The sequence below is a fragment of the Mytilus galloprovincialis genome, chromosome 7, assembly GCF_965363235.1.
Source record: "Mytilus galloprovincialis chromosome 7, xbMytGall1.hap1.1, whole genome shotgun sequence".
Classification (NCBI taxonomy): Eukaryota; Metazoa; Mollusca; class Bivalvia; order Mytilida; family Mytilidae; genus Mytilus; species Mytilus galloprovincialis.
Window position 1 is genome coordinate 67,305,051 of NC_134844.1, and position 17,486 is coordinate 67,322,536.

At 32.5% G+C, this 17,486-nt stretch overlaps 1 protein-coding gene across 3 annotated transcripts; it reads right to left on the reverse strand.

The window, feature by feature from the left end:
- Positions 1-816: 816 nt before the first annotated feature.
- Positions 817-14,196, reverse strand: LOC143081897 (sulfotransferase 1C4-like). Of its 3 annotated transcripts, none has more exons than XM_076257551.1 (6): positions 14,122-14,196; positions 8,051-8,254; positions 5,852-6,193; positions 5,183-5,283; positions 2,625-2,787; positions 817-1,572 (listed from the first exon to the last, which is right to left on the reverse strand). In XM_076257551.1, the coding sequence occupies exons 2-6, from the start codon at positions 8,244-8,246 to the stop codon at positions 1,448-1,450; spliced, it is 927 nt and encodes a 308-aa protein (XP_076113666.1). In that variant the 5' UTR covers positions 8,247-8,254; positions 14,122-14,196; the 3' UTR covers positions 817-1,447. The 3 variants fall into 3 exon arrangements, with proteins under 3 accessions (XP_076113666.1, XP_076113667.1, XP_076113664.1); XM_076257552.1 differs by lacking the exon at positions 14,122-14,196 and adding an exon at positions 13,669-13,790 and having other exon boundaries at positions 5,852-6,175; XM_076257549.1 differs by lacking the exon at positions 14,122-14,196 and adding an exon at positions 13,669-13,790.
- Between the last annotated feature and the right edge of the window lie 3,290 nt (positions 14,197-17,486).

Below are 17,486 nucleotides of genomic sequence, written 5' to 3' on the forward strand. Positions count from 1 at the left end.
CATAAATTTAGAAACGATCCATTTAAAGACATTGCTTCTTCCAATTGAAAAAAAATTCGTAAAGTTTATGTATTTGCCAATGTAGTGTTTTGTCAGTACTATCATTCATTTTGATTTTAATAGATAAAAGCATTATTTGATATGCATTTATATACAGTTATGACAACATATGGTCCCACTTTCTGTCAATACAATGTAGAAATATTTTGGCACGTGCTCCTGTTTTTTTTTTCAAACTATGTATGCCATTATTCTGTTGGATGGTAAATGAATGACATTTAAGTCTGGGATAACCAAATGTGTTTATCAGCTGTGATAGGCTGCATATATGAATCACTTTTCAGCAAAAGACAATTATTTTAGTTTTTGTCTTTTATTAGTTGTTATTTTGTTTGATTCGTTCCAATCTGTCCATGTTCAACACATTTTTACTGTGTTTGTGTTATGTTGTGTTGTTACACAACTATGTCAATTTGAGGAAGTGGTGGGCACTGAGAAGTTCGTTTTATCCCGTCACACTTTGTATGCGCCCTTCCATTACAGACTGATCACTATTTGAAGTATTCGTGTTTCGTTTATTACGTTTGCATTAACAAGGTAGTTGGTTATTTCGTTTCAACTAATTAACATTTTGCCAAGAATGAACCTTCCACATCTGACTTAAATTTTACGGTATGGGTTTTGTTCATTGTTGAAGTCCATACAGTTGCATGCTGTTGCTAACCTTCACATCACACATACATACACATGTGTGGATAGTTGTCTTATTTGAAATCAAATCATATTTAAATAATAAAAAATATATTTATGTAAAACTAAAATTAATATATTTATTAATGAAATGCATATTTATACACCGAGGAGTTGAAGGCATATAAACAATACAATACAAATATATGCACAATGCAAACATTATAAAATACATGTATAAAAAATCATGTATATATATATATATAGCGGTACCGTAGTAAAACAAGTAATAATGCATGTATTTTGTCCACTCTCCTCAATCCAAATGACTTTTAAAAAAACGGAACAGAAAGCTGCTTACTATAAAATGAAGATAGAAGTTATTCTAATCTATTTTTTGTCAGATAATCCTGGAAAAATACTATTTATGTCATTAAGATTTTTTAAATTTACATTCAAGAAAAAGTGGGTTTCATCTTCAACTTCATTAATATTACAATTTTTACAATTTCTATTTTATGATGATTCTGTCATTCAATCTCATAGTTCCTGCCTTTGACACTGTAATAACATCCATAGTGATTGCTGATCTCTATATTTTGTTGACTCGTATCCACGATCCGTTTCTATTTTCCTCAATTAAATCTAGACATTGCCGTACAACATTTTATTGTTTTATAGCTTTATACCTGTCTATGTTAATCAAACTTGCCATGTCACATCACTTGGAAAAGGACTGTCCATACATTTTTAGTTTCTAACAAATGATAGTTTGTTCAAAAGAAAGTTTGTATGAACTGTCCTTAAATCTTTCTGTGTACTGTACATCAAACCGCTCATTCTGTGCTACTGTAAAATGTTTTTTCCAGTCTCCTATTTCCCCTGAAACACAATTATTGAAAAATCATATCCATACTAACTATGGCAAGGAGCACTTTGCCTTTAGTTTATTTTTTGAATTGTATGTCATCGATATTGAACTTTGGCAGTAACGTTGGGATTTAAATGTAAAAAATCGAAAAAAAAGTCGTATGGTTAGTTCTTATTGAGCTGTTCTTTTTTAGGTGCATGTATATTTTAAACATCAATGTCCATATACTTTGGCAAGTTTATCAAAACAAAATTGTTTAAATAACCTTCGTGGTTGTCGCAGCTTTGACTTACGTATAGGTAGACAGTTTTGACATAAGTATGGGTAGTTTTGAAGGTTAATGTCGGTTAAACAAGTAATGTGGATTTTCATTTAAGCAAAACGTCGGCATTCAAATAAGTACTGACTTGGCACCCCTGATGGCAAATGAAGGCTGAATTTGATCTTGGCCGAACTCATGCATTAACTTTTTAAATAAAGACAAAATGAAAAGGCATCTTGTAAGTTTTTAAGCTTCACGTTCAGATATATACTAGGTGATGTAAGTCCTATTACTCAACAACCCTCTTTTCATCGAATGCATGTACAAATGTATACATGTATCATACAACACAGTGCGCACGACATTAAGGTACTATTCAAAATAAAATTCCTTCTATAATTTAGTATTTAGATCTCGATCTTGAAACTGACAAAAATCATGAATTTAAACTGGAATCTATGATAAACGTGGCTATTTTAGTCTTCAAATTGCAAATTCCCTAATAATGATCTAAATAGTAACAACCCATCTTCCCCATTGAGTTGTGTTTACAATTACATGTACTTAGTAATTACAATAGGGAGTTTGGTTAATGCATAGCTTAAGATGATGTCAGTCCCTTTAATTCCTTTTCGTATCCTCTAAAGATCACTAGCAACCTAATCTGGTATTGTACAGCAGGATAAAAAAAGCAAAACCGTAAGGAATTTTGAAACTAAATTAAAAGGTTATTTTACTAAATTTGATTGTTAAAACAATGCACATTTTGTAATCTCTGTGTACTATCTTACATTATCTTACCCTTTCTATAAATGAAGCCTTTTCCAGAAACTACTTTCGTGATATCTAGTTTATTTTGCTGCATATTATTAAAGGACGTTGTTCCGGCAATATTTTCTATAGTCTTTTCGGTGCATGGTATACCTAGAAAATTAGCCAATCGCTGTATCTCTCTTTTACTATCCTAAATAGAATCAAATATAACTTCATTAGAGCTAACACATTGATACCACGTGACCTTATCTGTAAAGTCCAATGTTTTGCCTGTCATATAATTAAGGGGGTACCGAACACTTTGACTAAAACAGATTTGGCTCGTTTAATTTTCATAAAGTTTTGACAAAATATTTACTTTGACCAGTTTACAAAAATATGAAAATTTCTAGAGATTTGAACCGCACAATTTACAGGAATAATTTGGTTGGCTGTATAGCAGTTTGACAAACACTAATTTTGATCGTTCAAAAGCTTGATTTCTGCTTACTAATACTACAGGATTAAAACGCTCAACTGTTTTTTTTAAGACTTAACTCATTTAGGTGTTCTGTTACCCCTTAAGATAAAACGTCATTTGGTTTCTGGTGTATATATAAAAAAGAAGATGTGGTATGATTGCCAATGAGACAACTATCCACAAAAGACCAAAATGACACAGACATTAACAACTATAGGTCACCGTACGGCCTTCAACAATAAGCAAAGCACATACCGCATAGTGAGCTATAAAAGGCCCCGATAAGACAATGTAAAACAATTCAAACGAGAAAACTAACGGCCTTATTTATGTAAAAAAAAAATGAACGAAAAACAAATATGTAACACATAAACAAACGACAACCACTGAATTACAGGCTCCTGACTTGGGACAGGCACATACATAAATAATGTGGCGGGGTTAAACATGTTAGCGGGATCCCAACCATTCCCCTAACCTGGGACAGTGGCATAACAGTACAACATAAGAACGAACTACATGTATAAAAATCAGTTGAAAAAGGCTTAACTCATCAGATGGACAAAAATACAAATGGACGTGGCCCGGTACTTATACATCCCGACACAAAAAGACACAATGAACAGATCTGAGAGTACTCGCAGTTATCTGACAGCTAGTTCAAAGCCACTAACAACTAATAAAAAAAATCATGCAACTAAGACTAAATTATCGATCCATACACATCCAACATCCAATGGATTTAGTGTAAAAACGTCATAAACAGCCAGAGAAAAGCATGACCTTGTGCAATGCCAAGTTACAGGTATCGACAGATTGTAGATCCATGAATATGTATATACATATAACATACTAATACGAATATTTAGTTAGCTTTTAATTTACTGATAACAAAATCAATATTTATACCAATAAAATAATATTCAATGATCTTATTACAGTCTTGAATAGGTAACCTTTTAGAAAAAGTTTATTTAAAGGAGCGACAAGTTTACATGGATCATTTCTAAATTTCCGGGCACGGTTAACAACATTTCCGTAAAAATGAGGATGTGCTATCCCGTTTGAAATAAGTTTTCTACAGGTACAACCAAACTTCAAAACCAATCTTTATATCTATGCAAAAATTTAGTAAAGGTTTTAAGTAATTTATGGTAACGATATCCCTGGTTTAATAATTTACCAGTAATACATAGGTTGCGTTCGTTAAAATCAAAAACGTCACAACAGACACGGGCATAGCGAACAAGTTGTGAAATAAAAACACCGTAAGATGGTGCCAAAGGAACATCACCATCTAAAAATGGAAAATTAACAATAGGGAACGAAAAATCGTCTCTTTTGTCGTAAATTACTTATTACATTGGAGGGTTGAGATCTCACAAAACATGTTAAACCCCGCCGCAGTTTTTGGCCTGTCCGAAGTCAGGAGTCTGGCCTTTGTTAGTCAGTTTTTATTTATTTTTTTATTTTAGTTCGTTTATATGTTTTGAATTTTAGTGTGACGTCCATTTTCACTGAAGTAGTACACGTTTTTGTTCAGGATCCTTCTGAAGCCGCCTCCGGATGCGAGATTTTTTTGCTGTGTTGAAGACCCATTGGTGACCTCGGAATGTTTTATGCTTTTTGGTCGGGTTGTTGTCTCTTTGACACATTCCCCATTTCAATTCTCTATTTTATTATTACATTGACAATCAAATCACAACCATTCTGCTTTAATCTGAAATTACCTTTTTGTTTCGGAAGACTTGTACGCTTGGTGTGTAAATTATGTTTAACCACCTGCTTGAGCTGTTAATAAGAGCAGCAGTACCTAAATGTAAAACGTTTTTGACTGTAAAAGAGAGGAGAGGGATAACAAAAGGACATCCAAACTCACAAGTTGAAAATAAACTGACAACGCCATGGTTAAAAAGAAAAAGACAACTAAACAACAGTACACAAAACACAACATAGAAAAATAAAGACTGAGCAACACGAACCCAACCAAAAATAGGGGGTGATCTCAGGTGCTCCGGAAGGGTAAGCAGATCCTGTTTCACATGTGGTACCCGTCTTGTTGCTCATGTGCGTATTGGAATAAAAATGCACATAATGGAAATGATTGCATTATGTCAAAAAAGACCTTTTTCATTTCTTCGAAGTAGCAAGTAAATATCATTCCAGGAAAATCTTTCTCTGCTTGTTCCATTTCTTTCTCATAATTGTACCATGATCCATAGGCACCTACAATTGAATAACATAGTTTTAACAATCTAATTCTACCGATAAGAATCGAAAATACTCTTCCATAGAAATGAGAAAAATAGCAAAAAAATAGTGAACAAAATTTAACATGACATACAATATAGAAACGTGTTCATGATTGATAATAATATTCTGAACTAAATATGTAGTCTGGCTTCTTTTCCATGTTGCAGTCTCTTTGACGTATATCACCGTTTTATAATTAGTCTGAACATGTATGAAATATTTCTCACTGGACGACAAGCAACCAACAATCAATCAATTAATCTCATTTTATTCATAAAAACAAGATTAGAACAAATACATAGATTTTCTTTTTATCAGTTAAACTATGTGGATCATTTGAATAAATGCCAAGATAAATTAGTTTTTTTTCGTGATTTTGAATGCTGGTAACTCACATTTGTCAATCAATTAATCTCATTTTATAATGTTTATTCATATCACAAGATTCTACATTTTTTGATCAGTTTGAATGTAGGAATGATTTAAATAAATGCCCGGATACATTTATTTCTTTTCATGATTTTGTATGCTGGTAACTTACATTTGTCTGACATCCACATTTCGAAAAAATCATCCCAGGATCCAGTAAAGTCCAGTACAGGGTCACTCTGTGCGTGATAATAAAACGAGACACAGACATCTTTCGGGTTTCTAATAATATGAATAATCTTGCATCTATTTTCGATATGCTTCTTTGGTAGATATTTAAATGAACAATGAGTATTAAGTAACCTTGGTGATGGCAGTGCATCTAAGACTGAGAGATCAGGAATAACTTCTAACATCGTCGAAATTTTGCTACTGGTATCCAGTTCTGTTTTATTTCTTATTAACATATTGGTAACTTCATTAACCCAATGCGTTCCTTTGGAGTATAAAAACACTGGAAAATTAACAACTATGAATACAGGTATTATTAAATTAATTCGTATAATAGGAATCGATCGTTTTTGTTATTAAGACAATTGTGAACGTGCCTTTCCCAAGTCCGGAAGCTCATCATGTGTCGTGTTTAGTTATATCTTAGAGAGTTTGTCGTGAGACATTCGCCGTTTCAGAATATAATGCATTCTGGGTAATTTCATTGTTCGTACCCCAAAATGAAAACAACGTCACCTCATTGGTTGAATTTCAATTGTTTGGGACGTTGTTAGCCAATCACAGCATTTTGGTGTACGCTTTTGAAAATATTACCCAGAATGCTTAAGATTCTGAAACGGCGAATTGGTGCTGACGTTTGATTTTTGGTAGCCTATTTTGATCTTATTCACATCTTGTCTAGAACCGGGTGTATTAGAGCCTGACAAATAGTTTACATAATTTAATTTTTGATTGTTACCATGGTTACAGACGGATATTTGTTCTCTAAATTTCTTTTGTATTTTGTTTAGTTGTTAGGTGACTGACTACTGACAAATACTATGCAACTTCTTTTCAATAAAAAATAAACAATTATAATGAATATTAATGAATGATAACTGTAATATTTAAGTGGCCAGAAAATGGTGATATTTGATAGATAATTAGAAACCAGATACGTACTGCTATATATATAAATACGTGCGTAAAAAGATAAATACTTTTTTTAAATCAATTTTGCACGGTGAAATGCGCATCTGGCACTGGTGCAGCAAAATTGGTGCTGTTTATAGTATTACTATCACTGCTGTTAGTCTCCTAGAGTATTACCAGTAGCCAAAACTTCGGTACTGGTATGAAAATACGGATAGTAATATTGTTTTGATTGAAATTTACTGTTATAAAATTTTAGAAATCATTCAAAATTAAGGAATATATCTCCCTCATCATGCTCATGTAAAGCCTTGATTCATTGTCCGGTTTTGGCTATTCTGTAGGTCGTTTCGGTGGATCAGCTTTTCAACGTTTGTATTAGGTTTTGGATTTTTAAATATTTTGGCTTCGAGCATCACTGAAGAGACATGAATTATCGAAATGCGCATCTAGTGCAGTAAATTAGGACCGTTTATATTATTGTGTAATTCTCGAACGCATACTCACATTTATAACGTTTTCATATTGTGCGCACACAATTGTCGTTCTAGTGTTTTATGAAATAAAAATGTGTGTAATTTGTTTTAATGCGAGACATTAATATCCGCATGTTATCGATTTGATGATTAACAATCAGTTATGACAGTATTCTAGCAGAAGAAATGAAACTCTGCATTCTAAAAATTGCTTGAATTTATAAAGTTTACCGTAAACGATTCTATTGCACATAATCTTTTGGGAGATATATATATAATATAGTGGGCTAAAACTAACTAATGCAGTAAAATAGGTCATTAAGATACAGAAAAGAGAAATTATGGGCAAAAACAAAGAATGAAGAAAAAATGGCTCAAAATTACAGAAAACGGAAATAAAGACAAAGGGAATTTAACTTATGACATGTACATGTATAATAGGCAAATAATAGTATGTGATTTTCAGATGGTCGGAAAAGCTCTTATTTAACATATTAAAAGCTATTTTCCTAAGTGTAAATTGATTCATTTGATTTCGTGGGTACCAATTTTCGTGGATTGCGAAAAACTTGAATTTATGTGGATATTTGATTTCGAGTTTTAACATAAATGTACTCCACATACATTTCTTTGCATTTGCAATTCGTTGAACATTTAAATTCGTTTTTCTCTTGTACCCATGACATCCACGAAAATGTTAACCCAACGAATAATAATGAATCAAAAGTATAATGGTGTTTTAATACTATTACCTGATTTTGGATATGTGCATATCATAATATCTGATTCTCTAGACTGAATTTCCTTTATGTCTTGTAAAGCTTTCTCTACTCCCTTTGTTCTTATTGAAATTACAGCCGGATATCGAACCCCTTTAAACTCTGGTAATTGCATTGGTTTCATGGTATTTCTCAGTTCCGTGAGTTTCTCCAAATTCAGATCCATCATTTACAAAACTTAAAATTAATAAAAGCAGACTTTTGGTTGCATTTGGTCTCTTGTGGAGAGTTGCCTCATTGGCAATCCAACCACATCTTCTTATTTTCTTTTTTAAATGCATTTCATACTAAATAAAAAATGCATAATTGTTACAATGGTTGCCATTGAAAATTATATTCAATAGGACTTAATAATCTAGTACAAATATAAAATGATCTTGGAGTGGCCATGATTTTTATAAAACCGTTCAGATGTTCGACACCTCTATGAGTTTTGTTTCAGAAGACAACAATCGAAAACATTTTATTTCTAAGTAGGACAGCTTTTTTACTAACAATTTGTCAAGCAACTTATCATTAAACAAATAAAGGCAACAGTAGTATACCGGTGTTCAAAAGTCATAAATCGATTGATAGATAACAAATCCGTGTTACAAACTAAAACCGAGGGAAACACACATCAACTATAAGAGGAAAACAAAGGAACAACAGCCACATTGAAGTACAAAAAAACAAAAACAAACGCCAACATACACAGAAACGAACTATTTGATAACAAATGCCATATTCCTGACTTGGTACAGGACAAACTATTTGTAAATGAAAACCATACTATAAAACACCTGTCTGAAATAAATTACAACAATGTAGAATCTATAAAATATCTCCGAAAATAAAAATATAGAAAACGTAACAAAACGGTATTGCGCCAGATGCGTAAGATGCGTTTTCACATATAAACTGTTATTATCGTAGCCACAATATTCCTTCCTCTTTTCCTTGAATCTGACATCAGCAAACGGCACTTTCCACCGGATCTGTACTTACCATGACCAATACGAGGGGAGCTACATTTCTGGACCTTTTATAACTGACTATACGGTATGTTTTTTTCTCATTGTAGACCTAAATTTCTTACAACCACGTAATTTGAACACTGGTGGATAGTTTTCTCACTGCCAATCATACCACAACTCCGTCTTTTCATATCATATCTGGAAGTCAGTAGAAAAAATTAAAGAGGGTTGGTTTTCGCATGGACCAGCTATATTTACAAAGTGACCTACATTTGTATACAGTGTGCTGTAAAAGGTGAAAGTTCCGAAATTTTTGAGATATTCTATATTGCGAGAATTGTGACGATATACTGTAGGTCAGAGATATAAACTTGTATTTTGAAGTATGATAGCGTTGTTCGTATGCAGTATTTCCTAAATAAAGTCGAAATGGTTAAGTTATCTACCATTTTTTTTTTTTAAAGTTGTAATCTCTGTCCTGCATTTTTATTTTTTCACTCTATCCTGTCGGCTTTTCTTTATTAGTTTATCCTTATTTTTTTTACATAATTGTCATCCTGCTCCATTTTTTTTTTGGCAAAGTTGCTCATCCTGACATTTTTTTTACTCAAAACTCCTGTCCTGCCTTTTTTTTTCAAAGAAGTAGGCCCGGTAAGACCCCTTTTTGGCCCCAAACTATCGATTTTTTACAAATTGTTAAAATGTAAACTTTAAGGGGGTACCCAACACTATACCCCAAAAAAATCCTGTCGTTTAATTTTTCTTAATTTTTTTTCATTGATAAACTAGGCCAACCTTAACATCTTGTAAAAATTTAAAAAGATTTGAACCATAGGTTTAAAAAATTTGGCAACTCAAATATAGCCTCTTTTACATACTAGAATCAGCCAAAATTGGAAGTTTCTGAAATATGGGTATGGGGTTAAATATGTTAAAATTTTTAAAACTTAATCCTAAATTGACAATAGCATAGCTAATAATGATAGCTGAGGTAAATATTAGTTCACTGATACCCTTTTCTTGTAGTTTTTTATTCCGAATTTAAAATTTTGCCCGAAATTTAATAGGGGTGTCAGAATCAGCCCCGAAAAGTGAATGCTGTGCTTCTAGTATTAGAAGAAGAATTTTTTTTTGGAAAAAAAATGTGTCGTTTAATTTTTTCAAAAAAACTAAGCATTTGGAGTGCTATACTAGTCGGTTGTTCTTGCAAATTTTTTTTAAAAATTTAACCGTTAGATTTTTTAGGAATTTAAGTTTAAAGTATCCCCCACCCTCAAATTGGTTCATTAAATAAGGGCAAAATCTATTCAAAAAGTACATAATGGCCATATTTTTTTTTGTCTTTTGAACTAGGCCTTAGATATTTGGCATGTGGATGTATCATCACGGGGTTAAGTGTCTTGCATCATGATGACCTTATTGTGACCTTCAAATGTGACCTCAAGGTCAACTTTATATTGTTTTTTTCATGAAAAACACAACTATGTAGGCCATAACTTCTTCGCCCCTGACCTAGGTCTTACATCTTTGGCATGTGGATGTATCATCATGAGGTAGTGTGCCTTCTTAAAATTGTGACCTTCATGTGACCTTGAAGGTTGACCCCGATGATGATAATTGTGTTTTTTGTAAGAAACACTTGTACGGGCCATGACTTTTATGTAGTTATGAATTCATATTTATTTAAAAAAAATCATATTACACAAGCTTTAATCGACCATACAACAATATAGACACATTTTATGACAAGTCAATCCATTCCACGAACACGGAATACATAATGGACATGTAGTCTCATAAAATTGTTTGAAAAAGGAATAGTTTCTATTGAAGCGCGCACTGTACGTACTTAACTACTCAACAGACAGCAAGGTGAAAATTTCCTAGTAATCAGACAGTAGGAGGAGTTATATATATGCCAAATATATACCAATAATGGGACGGACAGAAGGACAGACGGACAGGGGTAAAACAATACCACCCTCCTTTACATTCAGTTGCAGGGGCAAAAAAAGGATGTAACTGATTTTTGATTTGACATGTCAAAAAACCTATGATACATTGGGAAAAGCTTTAAAGTTGGCAGATGCTTTACATGAGCAAGATTTTCAATTTATTGGTCTACAGATTCAAAAATACAAAAATATACAATTCAAAACTTAAGAACAAAACTATTCGTGCAAACAATGACGGCTCATGCGAGATGAAATAGAGCTGACTGTGCAAAATCCTTATATTGTGAAATAAAGTTCGTTAAACATAGAACTTTTTTAGTATTTCTGCAGAGGTTATGAAAATAAGATACAACTGGTTTTTAGTTAAAAGCACGGCAGTTACAAGTTTCACATTATTTTTTGGGCCTCTTGTTATTATAAAGAACGATTACTCTATTCAGTAATAATCTTGAATTGAGACTTGAGAAGTAAAAAAAAATCACTTGTCACTTGCAGTATAACACCACACTTTCTTTTTTATATTTATTTCAAAATTGCATTTGATAAAAAAAAAATCGGAAAGATACACAAACATGACAAAAACACAATAAAAGAAAAATAACAAATTTTGCTATCCCTTCGAAATTCATTGATAATGCAAAAATAACATGTTCTATTTATATCATACATGTGTAGTTTCAGTTTCAACCACAATTCTAAATATAGACTTTTCTTTCCCTAAAATTGCGGACGGAATAGAAGACACCCGTTTATTTTTTACACCTGTCAGGATAAAGGTTGAACAAAGATACTAGAAAGATGTAATATATTTTTTATTCAGATGAATATGAAAGTGCATGCATGTGTGTATTGTCTTGTGGACTGAATAGGATGTTTTTTTCTTCTTCTTGTCTTTGTTCCATGACATGTTAATGATGCACTGGTGGTTGATTATCCCCCTCGGTATCTTCTTACTTTTTATAAATCATGTAATAAAATATTCAATTGCACTTCAAAAATATATGCCAGAAATTATTATAAATTACTCATAACCTATTTAACATTACTACGTATATTAATTACTAAGCCAATATTACATTAAAAACTACATGTATGGTTTTAAAAAAAAGTATTTTGGAGTCCATTTAGTTTTGATTTTAATCAATTTTGTACGAAGATTTAGGAACAGAAGCATTGTATAATTGTCCATGGTTTTTTTTATTTATTTAGTTAACATTTTATTGTCAGAGGCTTGGATGAAATTTGAGAAAAGGCAAGACACGCATTTGAGCAAACAAAAACAGCAACAGTAATTTGGCATTACAAGCAGATTACAATCTATGTAAACAATTTCAGGATAAACTAATGAAAATTGCAGGTCCCTAAAGAATGAAAAATTAAAATTCAAGAAATGATGTCAGATGGGGGAGCCGGGTAGGTAGAAGGGGTCCTGATCCCGAAATCCCGGGCTAAAAACATGAAATCCCAAGTTTAAATAAATTTAAATCCCGCTATTCCGAAGTTCGAAAAAAGAATTCCCTTATCCCGAAATCCTGAGCTTAAAAAAAATATCCTGGTGCAATTCCCCCTTTTTCCAATGATTAAAAAAATGCAGGACAACATTTTTAATTCTAACCCTCCCCCCATAAAATCAATGGTATAATCCTTAGAATTTTGACATTTTGTACTTTATTTTATTTAATGTAAGACCTAGGCATTGGCAAGTAAAAAACGAAAACAGTTATGGTCCTTTCTGTTTCCCTACTTTTCTAACGTCCTGGTTTTCTTTTGGTAATTTTGTTCACTCTGAAATTTCCCTTTTATGTCTCTTTGAAGATTCATTTATTGAAAATGAGTAACTTTAAATGGATTAAAAGCTTAAATGAATAGCAATTGGTGTACAGCTGCTCTTAGCTCGTAGCAAAGAATCGGACTATGAGTAAGAGTTATCTTATCTTAGGTGTTATGTACCCCCTTAAGCTATATTTGGAAAGTAAAATACTGTTGTTACATAAACATTCTCGTTTTTGACAATACAATGCACCTGCATTAGATACTAGCAACATTAACTGAAACAAAAACATCCTAGCACCCCCCCCCCCCCCCCCCAGAATAACAAATGGTAACTTCCTAATATTGCATTTTTGTCCGTTGTTCCACAATCGCAATAGACTTTTTTCATGTAACCAAATTTTGACTCCTGAATTTATAATTTTTAGACAGGATACCTACTCTGTGGTAGGACATTCAGGTCTTTGGTCAAGTAAAAACAACGTAAAGAATGAAAATAAAGCTTTAAATCTGTACAATTTTTGTTGTTGTTGGGGGGGGGGGGGGGGGGCATTAACTGTTTCATGTTTTCTATACACGCGACAAAATCATCGAAGAAAATTAAACTTTCTCCCCAAATTGCACCGATTAAATTTTTGATTTTACTTCTTTTGGTTGCTCTGACTTGACCAAGTACCAGGATGTCCTACCACAAAGTAGGTAACCTGTCGTAAAAATTATATAATCCGGGGTCAAAAGTCGGTAATTAATATGCAATACCTCTATTATAAATGCATCCAAATACATTTCTAAATGTACAGGTTTACTGTAACATGTGTAACTACTTCCTTGTTCCAAACATACATTTGTTAAATTTCGAAATATATATGATTTTCAAGATATTATTCTATGTTATAAATGGAATACTCACTTGAAACGAACTCTGAAAACCACTTTGATTAAACAGTCACTTTATATTTTAACCGTGTGCGCGTAGTTGTAACTAATATAAATCTAGCTACATGTACGATCTTACGTTCTACCTTATGAACTTTCAACTTCTTGTTAAATATATAAACAGTTACCTCATTGTAATGTCCTACTGATATGTTTTTCTTTTTTATTTCAAATTAAAGCTTTTGTAATCTTTTTCTTTCAACCTGTTCATGTGTGTACATGGAGTACTATGTGTGTTTCCACCTTCAAACAACTGTATTTTGTGCATGGTAGTGAATATTTATAAATGATGAATATACACTCAGGCATTACATTGTAGTACGTTGCAATTATATAGCCTATTATGGATACTTTGTGTGTGTTTTTCAGTTTGTTTTTAATGGGTAAATAACTTAACCTAATTTGTTACAATCATGACAATAAATACCTGTTAAAAACAGTGCTGTAAAACGACAAACACTTGTATTTCGATACAGTTTATCAGGCATTCATTGCGTTAACAACATGTGTACTGATAAAACCACACTATTTTACGGAAGCCCAGGACTTCCACTAATATAATTTGAATTCAAGATCACGATTTCAAATCGTTAATTATCACGAATTGTATAATTCGTTATCACAGATTAAGTTCGTGAAAACGTAACATCGTAAAAGTAATATAACAATGTTGTTACTATTTTCAATCATTCTAAGGGCAATTTAACAGCTCCAACAACATGAACAAAATGATCCCCAATAAATCTAATTTTTCAAACAAATGTTCAAAACTGTTCTACTTAGAAGATGCAGTTCCTGTGTTTGGCGTTAAAAAAATCCATCATCGCCAGATTATCAGTTTCAATAATAAACAAAGAAATTTAAGTACCACAGCACTTATAAATCATATGGCACAATGATACTTGCAATTTCTTAATGATAACCCCGATTTGGACCTACAAAACTGGGCCAAAAAATCAAAAACCTAAATACATGTTTAGATTCATCATATCAAAGAACCCCAAGAATTCATTTTTGTTTATGAAATCAAACAAAGTTTAATTTTGGAACCTTTGGACATCAATGTGGACCAATTTAAATTCAAAATCTAAATACACGGTTAAATTCAGATATTCAAGAACCCCGGGAATTCATTTTTTTAATCCAACAGTTACGATAGACTCTTCACTATGAGTCAAGTTCACCATTGATCCAAAAAGTGTAACAAAATTTCATAGAAATTATATTATTTGTCTCCCATTTCTCAAAGATTACTTAAAGAAAAAGAAAAAACAACAGCATACAAAAACCTAAGCAAACCAAACTAACCGAATCAATTAAGATATATCAAGAGAGAACAATATATTGAGGGTGTTCAAACTATGGAACGGCACATGGAAGCTTTGGATTTTTTTCAATATATTAGGATTAGTCTGGGCCCGACGTGACAAAATGTGAAACAATCTAAACAATAAAACAAAAACAAAAACAACTGTAAATTTTTGACAAAACAACAACCTAAATATAAATATGAGAGACAGCAATCAGCGACAACCACTTAAGTATACAGGTTCCCGACATGGGAATATGGCGGGGCAAATCACAATTTTGAGTGCTTAACTATCCTTAATCTGGGCCATTGGTGTAGCAGCACAACACACACACACAGTTTTTCAATTTATTGGAAAATGTTTAACCCATCAAATCTTTTATGAATTAGTTATTTCAAATTATCAACGAAACAACAAGGATCGTATATATATATAGTCTAGCTTTATTAACAGCACCACTGTAAACATTAGGATGTGATATCCCGTTTGTAATAGCTTCTATACAGAATTGTTTCTGCCGAAGTCTCTGGTTCTCACCCCGGTTTCCTCCCCCTATACAAACTGACTTCCTTGAAATATCCAATATTGCTGAAAGTGGCGTTAAACATCAATCAATAAACTAATCAATCAATGATCAAAACCAAATCATAAATATATGAAAGAACTAAGTAAAAGTTTGAAGTAATAATGAAATCCATGACTTAATAATTTACTCGCTATACATAGATTGCGTCTATTTGTCACTAAAACATCACTATAGACATTTTTTTAGAAAACGAGTTGTGAAATATATAAACCATGAGAAGGTAAAGAAGATGCCAAATGAAAATTAACAACACATCTCTTCTATTTAGAAGATATTACAGTATCGTGAAGTCGAAGTCATTCATTACGTATGTTGATTATCATGTATTTCACCTTAATAATCTTAAAGCAATAGGAAAACTTGTAAAAGAACCTGATCTTGAAGTTTGCTTTTACATATAAAGTATGCCTTTTGTTTTTCATTTTACGGTGATCTTCAGGGATTTGTTTTTGTTCATAGATCACGCTTTTTCTGATTCATTTTACAGAAATCATTAATAAGTTTTCTGTGAACATTACTTTACCGAATGTGACCTACCGAATTCGACTATTTACCGGGTTTGTACTAACATGAGCAACACGACTGGTGCCACATGTGGAGCAGGATTTGCTTATCCTTCCGGGGCACCTGAGCTCATCCCTATTTTTGGTTGGGTTCGTGTTGCTTAGTCTTTAGTTCTCTATAATGAGTTTTGTGCATGTACGATTGTCTGTCTGTTTGTCTGTGTCAAAAACATCTCAAAGACGCATACGCAACTCACAAGAATTTCAGAAACACGAGGTACAAAATACTTACAGTCCTATTGTTTGTAATTTTTGTGTGACTAAAATGATTATATACTTTCACTAACTTTGAGACTTTCTGGTTAGATTAAAGTTACACCTCTTAAAATTGTGTGATTTGCACCTTAAAGTTTGCCTTGAAAATCAATATAAAACAATTAAAAACAAATAGCAAATTTTGATTTCTTTCTGTTACGTTCTTTGCTACCTATAAAACCTTTCTGTGTTTATTTCTCTCCAAAAATCAATGTTCATCCTGTTTCGTAACGTCCAATTAAAAAAGGTTATATGCATATCACATGCATCAATTACGTTGAACAAAGAAATCATTTACGGTTACAATAATTAATTACGTCTCTAGATCAAGCTGATTTGAAAAAAAAGGTTTCATGAACAACTAACCAATGAATTTAAGTGAATGGTGTTAATTGCATATATATCTAAAATATGTGTTTTTTATCAGACTATACAGAATATCTGTCAGAATCAGTTCTATGGTAGCACTCTCAGAATCAGTTCTAGGGTAGCACTGTCAGAATCAGTTCTAGTATAGCACTGACAGACTCAGATCTAGTGCAGCACTATCAGACTGATATCTAAGAATAGCACTGTCAGAATCAGTTCTAGGGTACATTTTTTGTAGCACTGTCAGAATCAGTTCTAAGGTAGCACTGTCAGAAGCAGTTCTAGGGTAACACTGTCAGAATCAGATCTAGGGTTACACTATCAGAATCAGTTCTAGTGTAGCACTGTCAGGCTCGGTTCTAAGGTAGCACTGTCAGAATCAAATTTCGGATAGTTCAAAGAAAATAGGCCTCTGTTTCTTCAATAAGGATTTTGAATTCATCAGTCAACATTTGTTTAACTGCTATAGCTATTTTTGTGATATCACTGTCACTAATTGGTTGGTAGCTGCCATGCTATCTGTAGAGCTATCAAGGTCAGTACTTCTGGTAAGATTTTTTTTTATGGAAATCTGTGTATTTTGGGGGATGGCCTGGCTGAGTTTCTACGTCTTCGCTTTTTTGTATTTATGGAATCAGTATAGGACACAAATATATTATATCTCAAGTTTGGATTTTGATGATGGACACTCGAGTAACATAGTCTATAT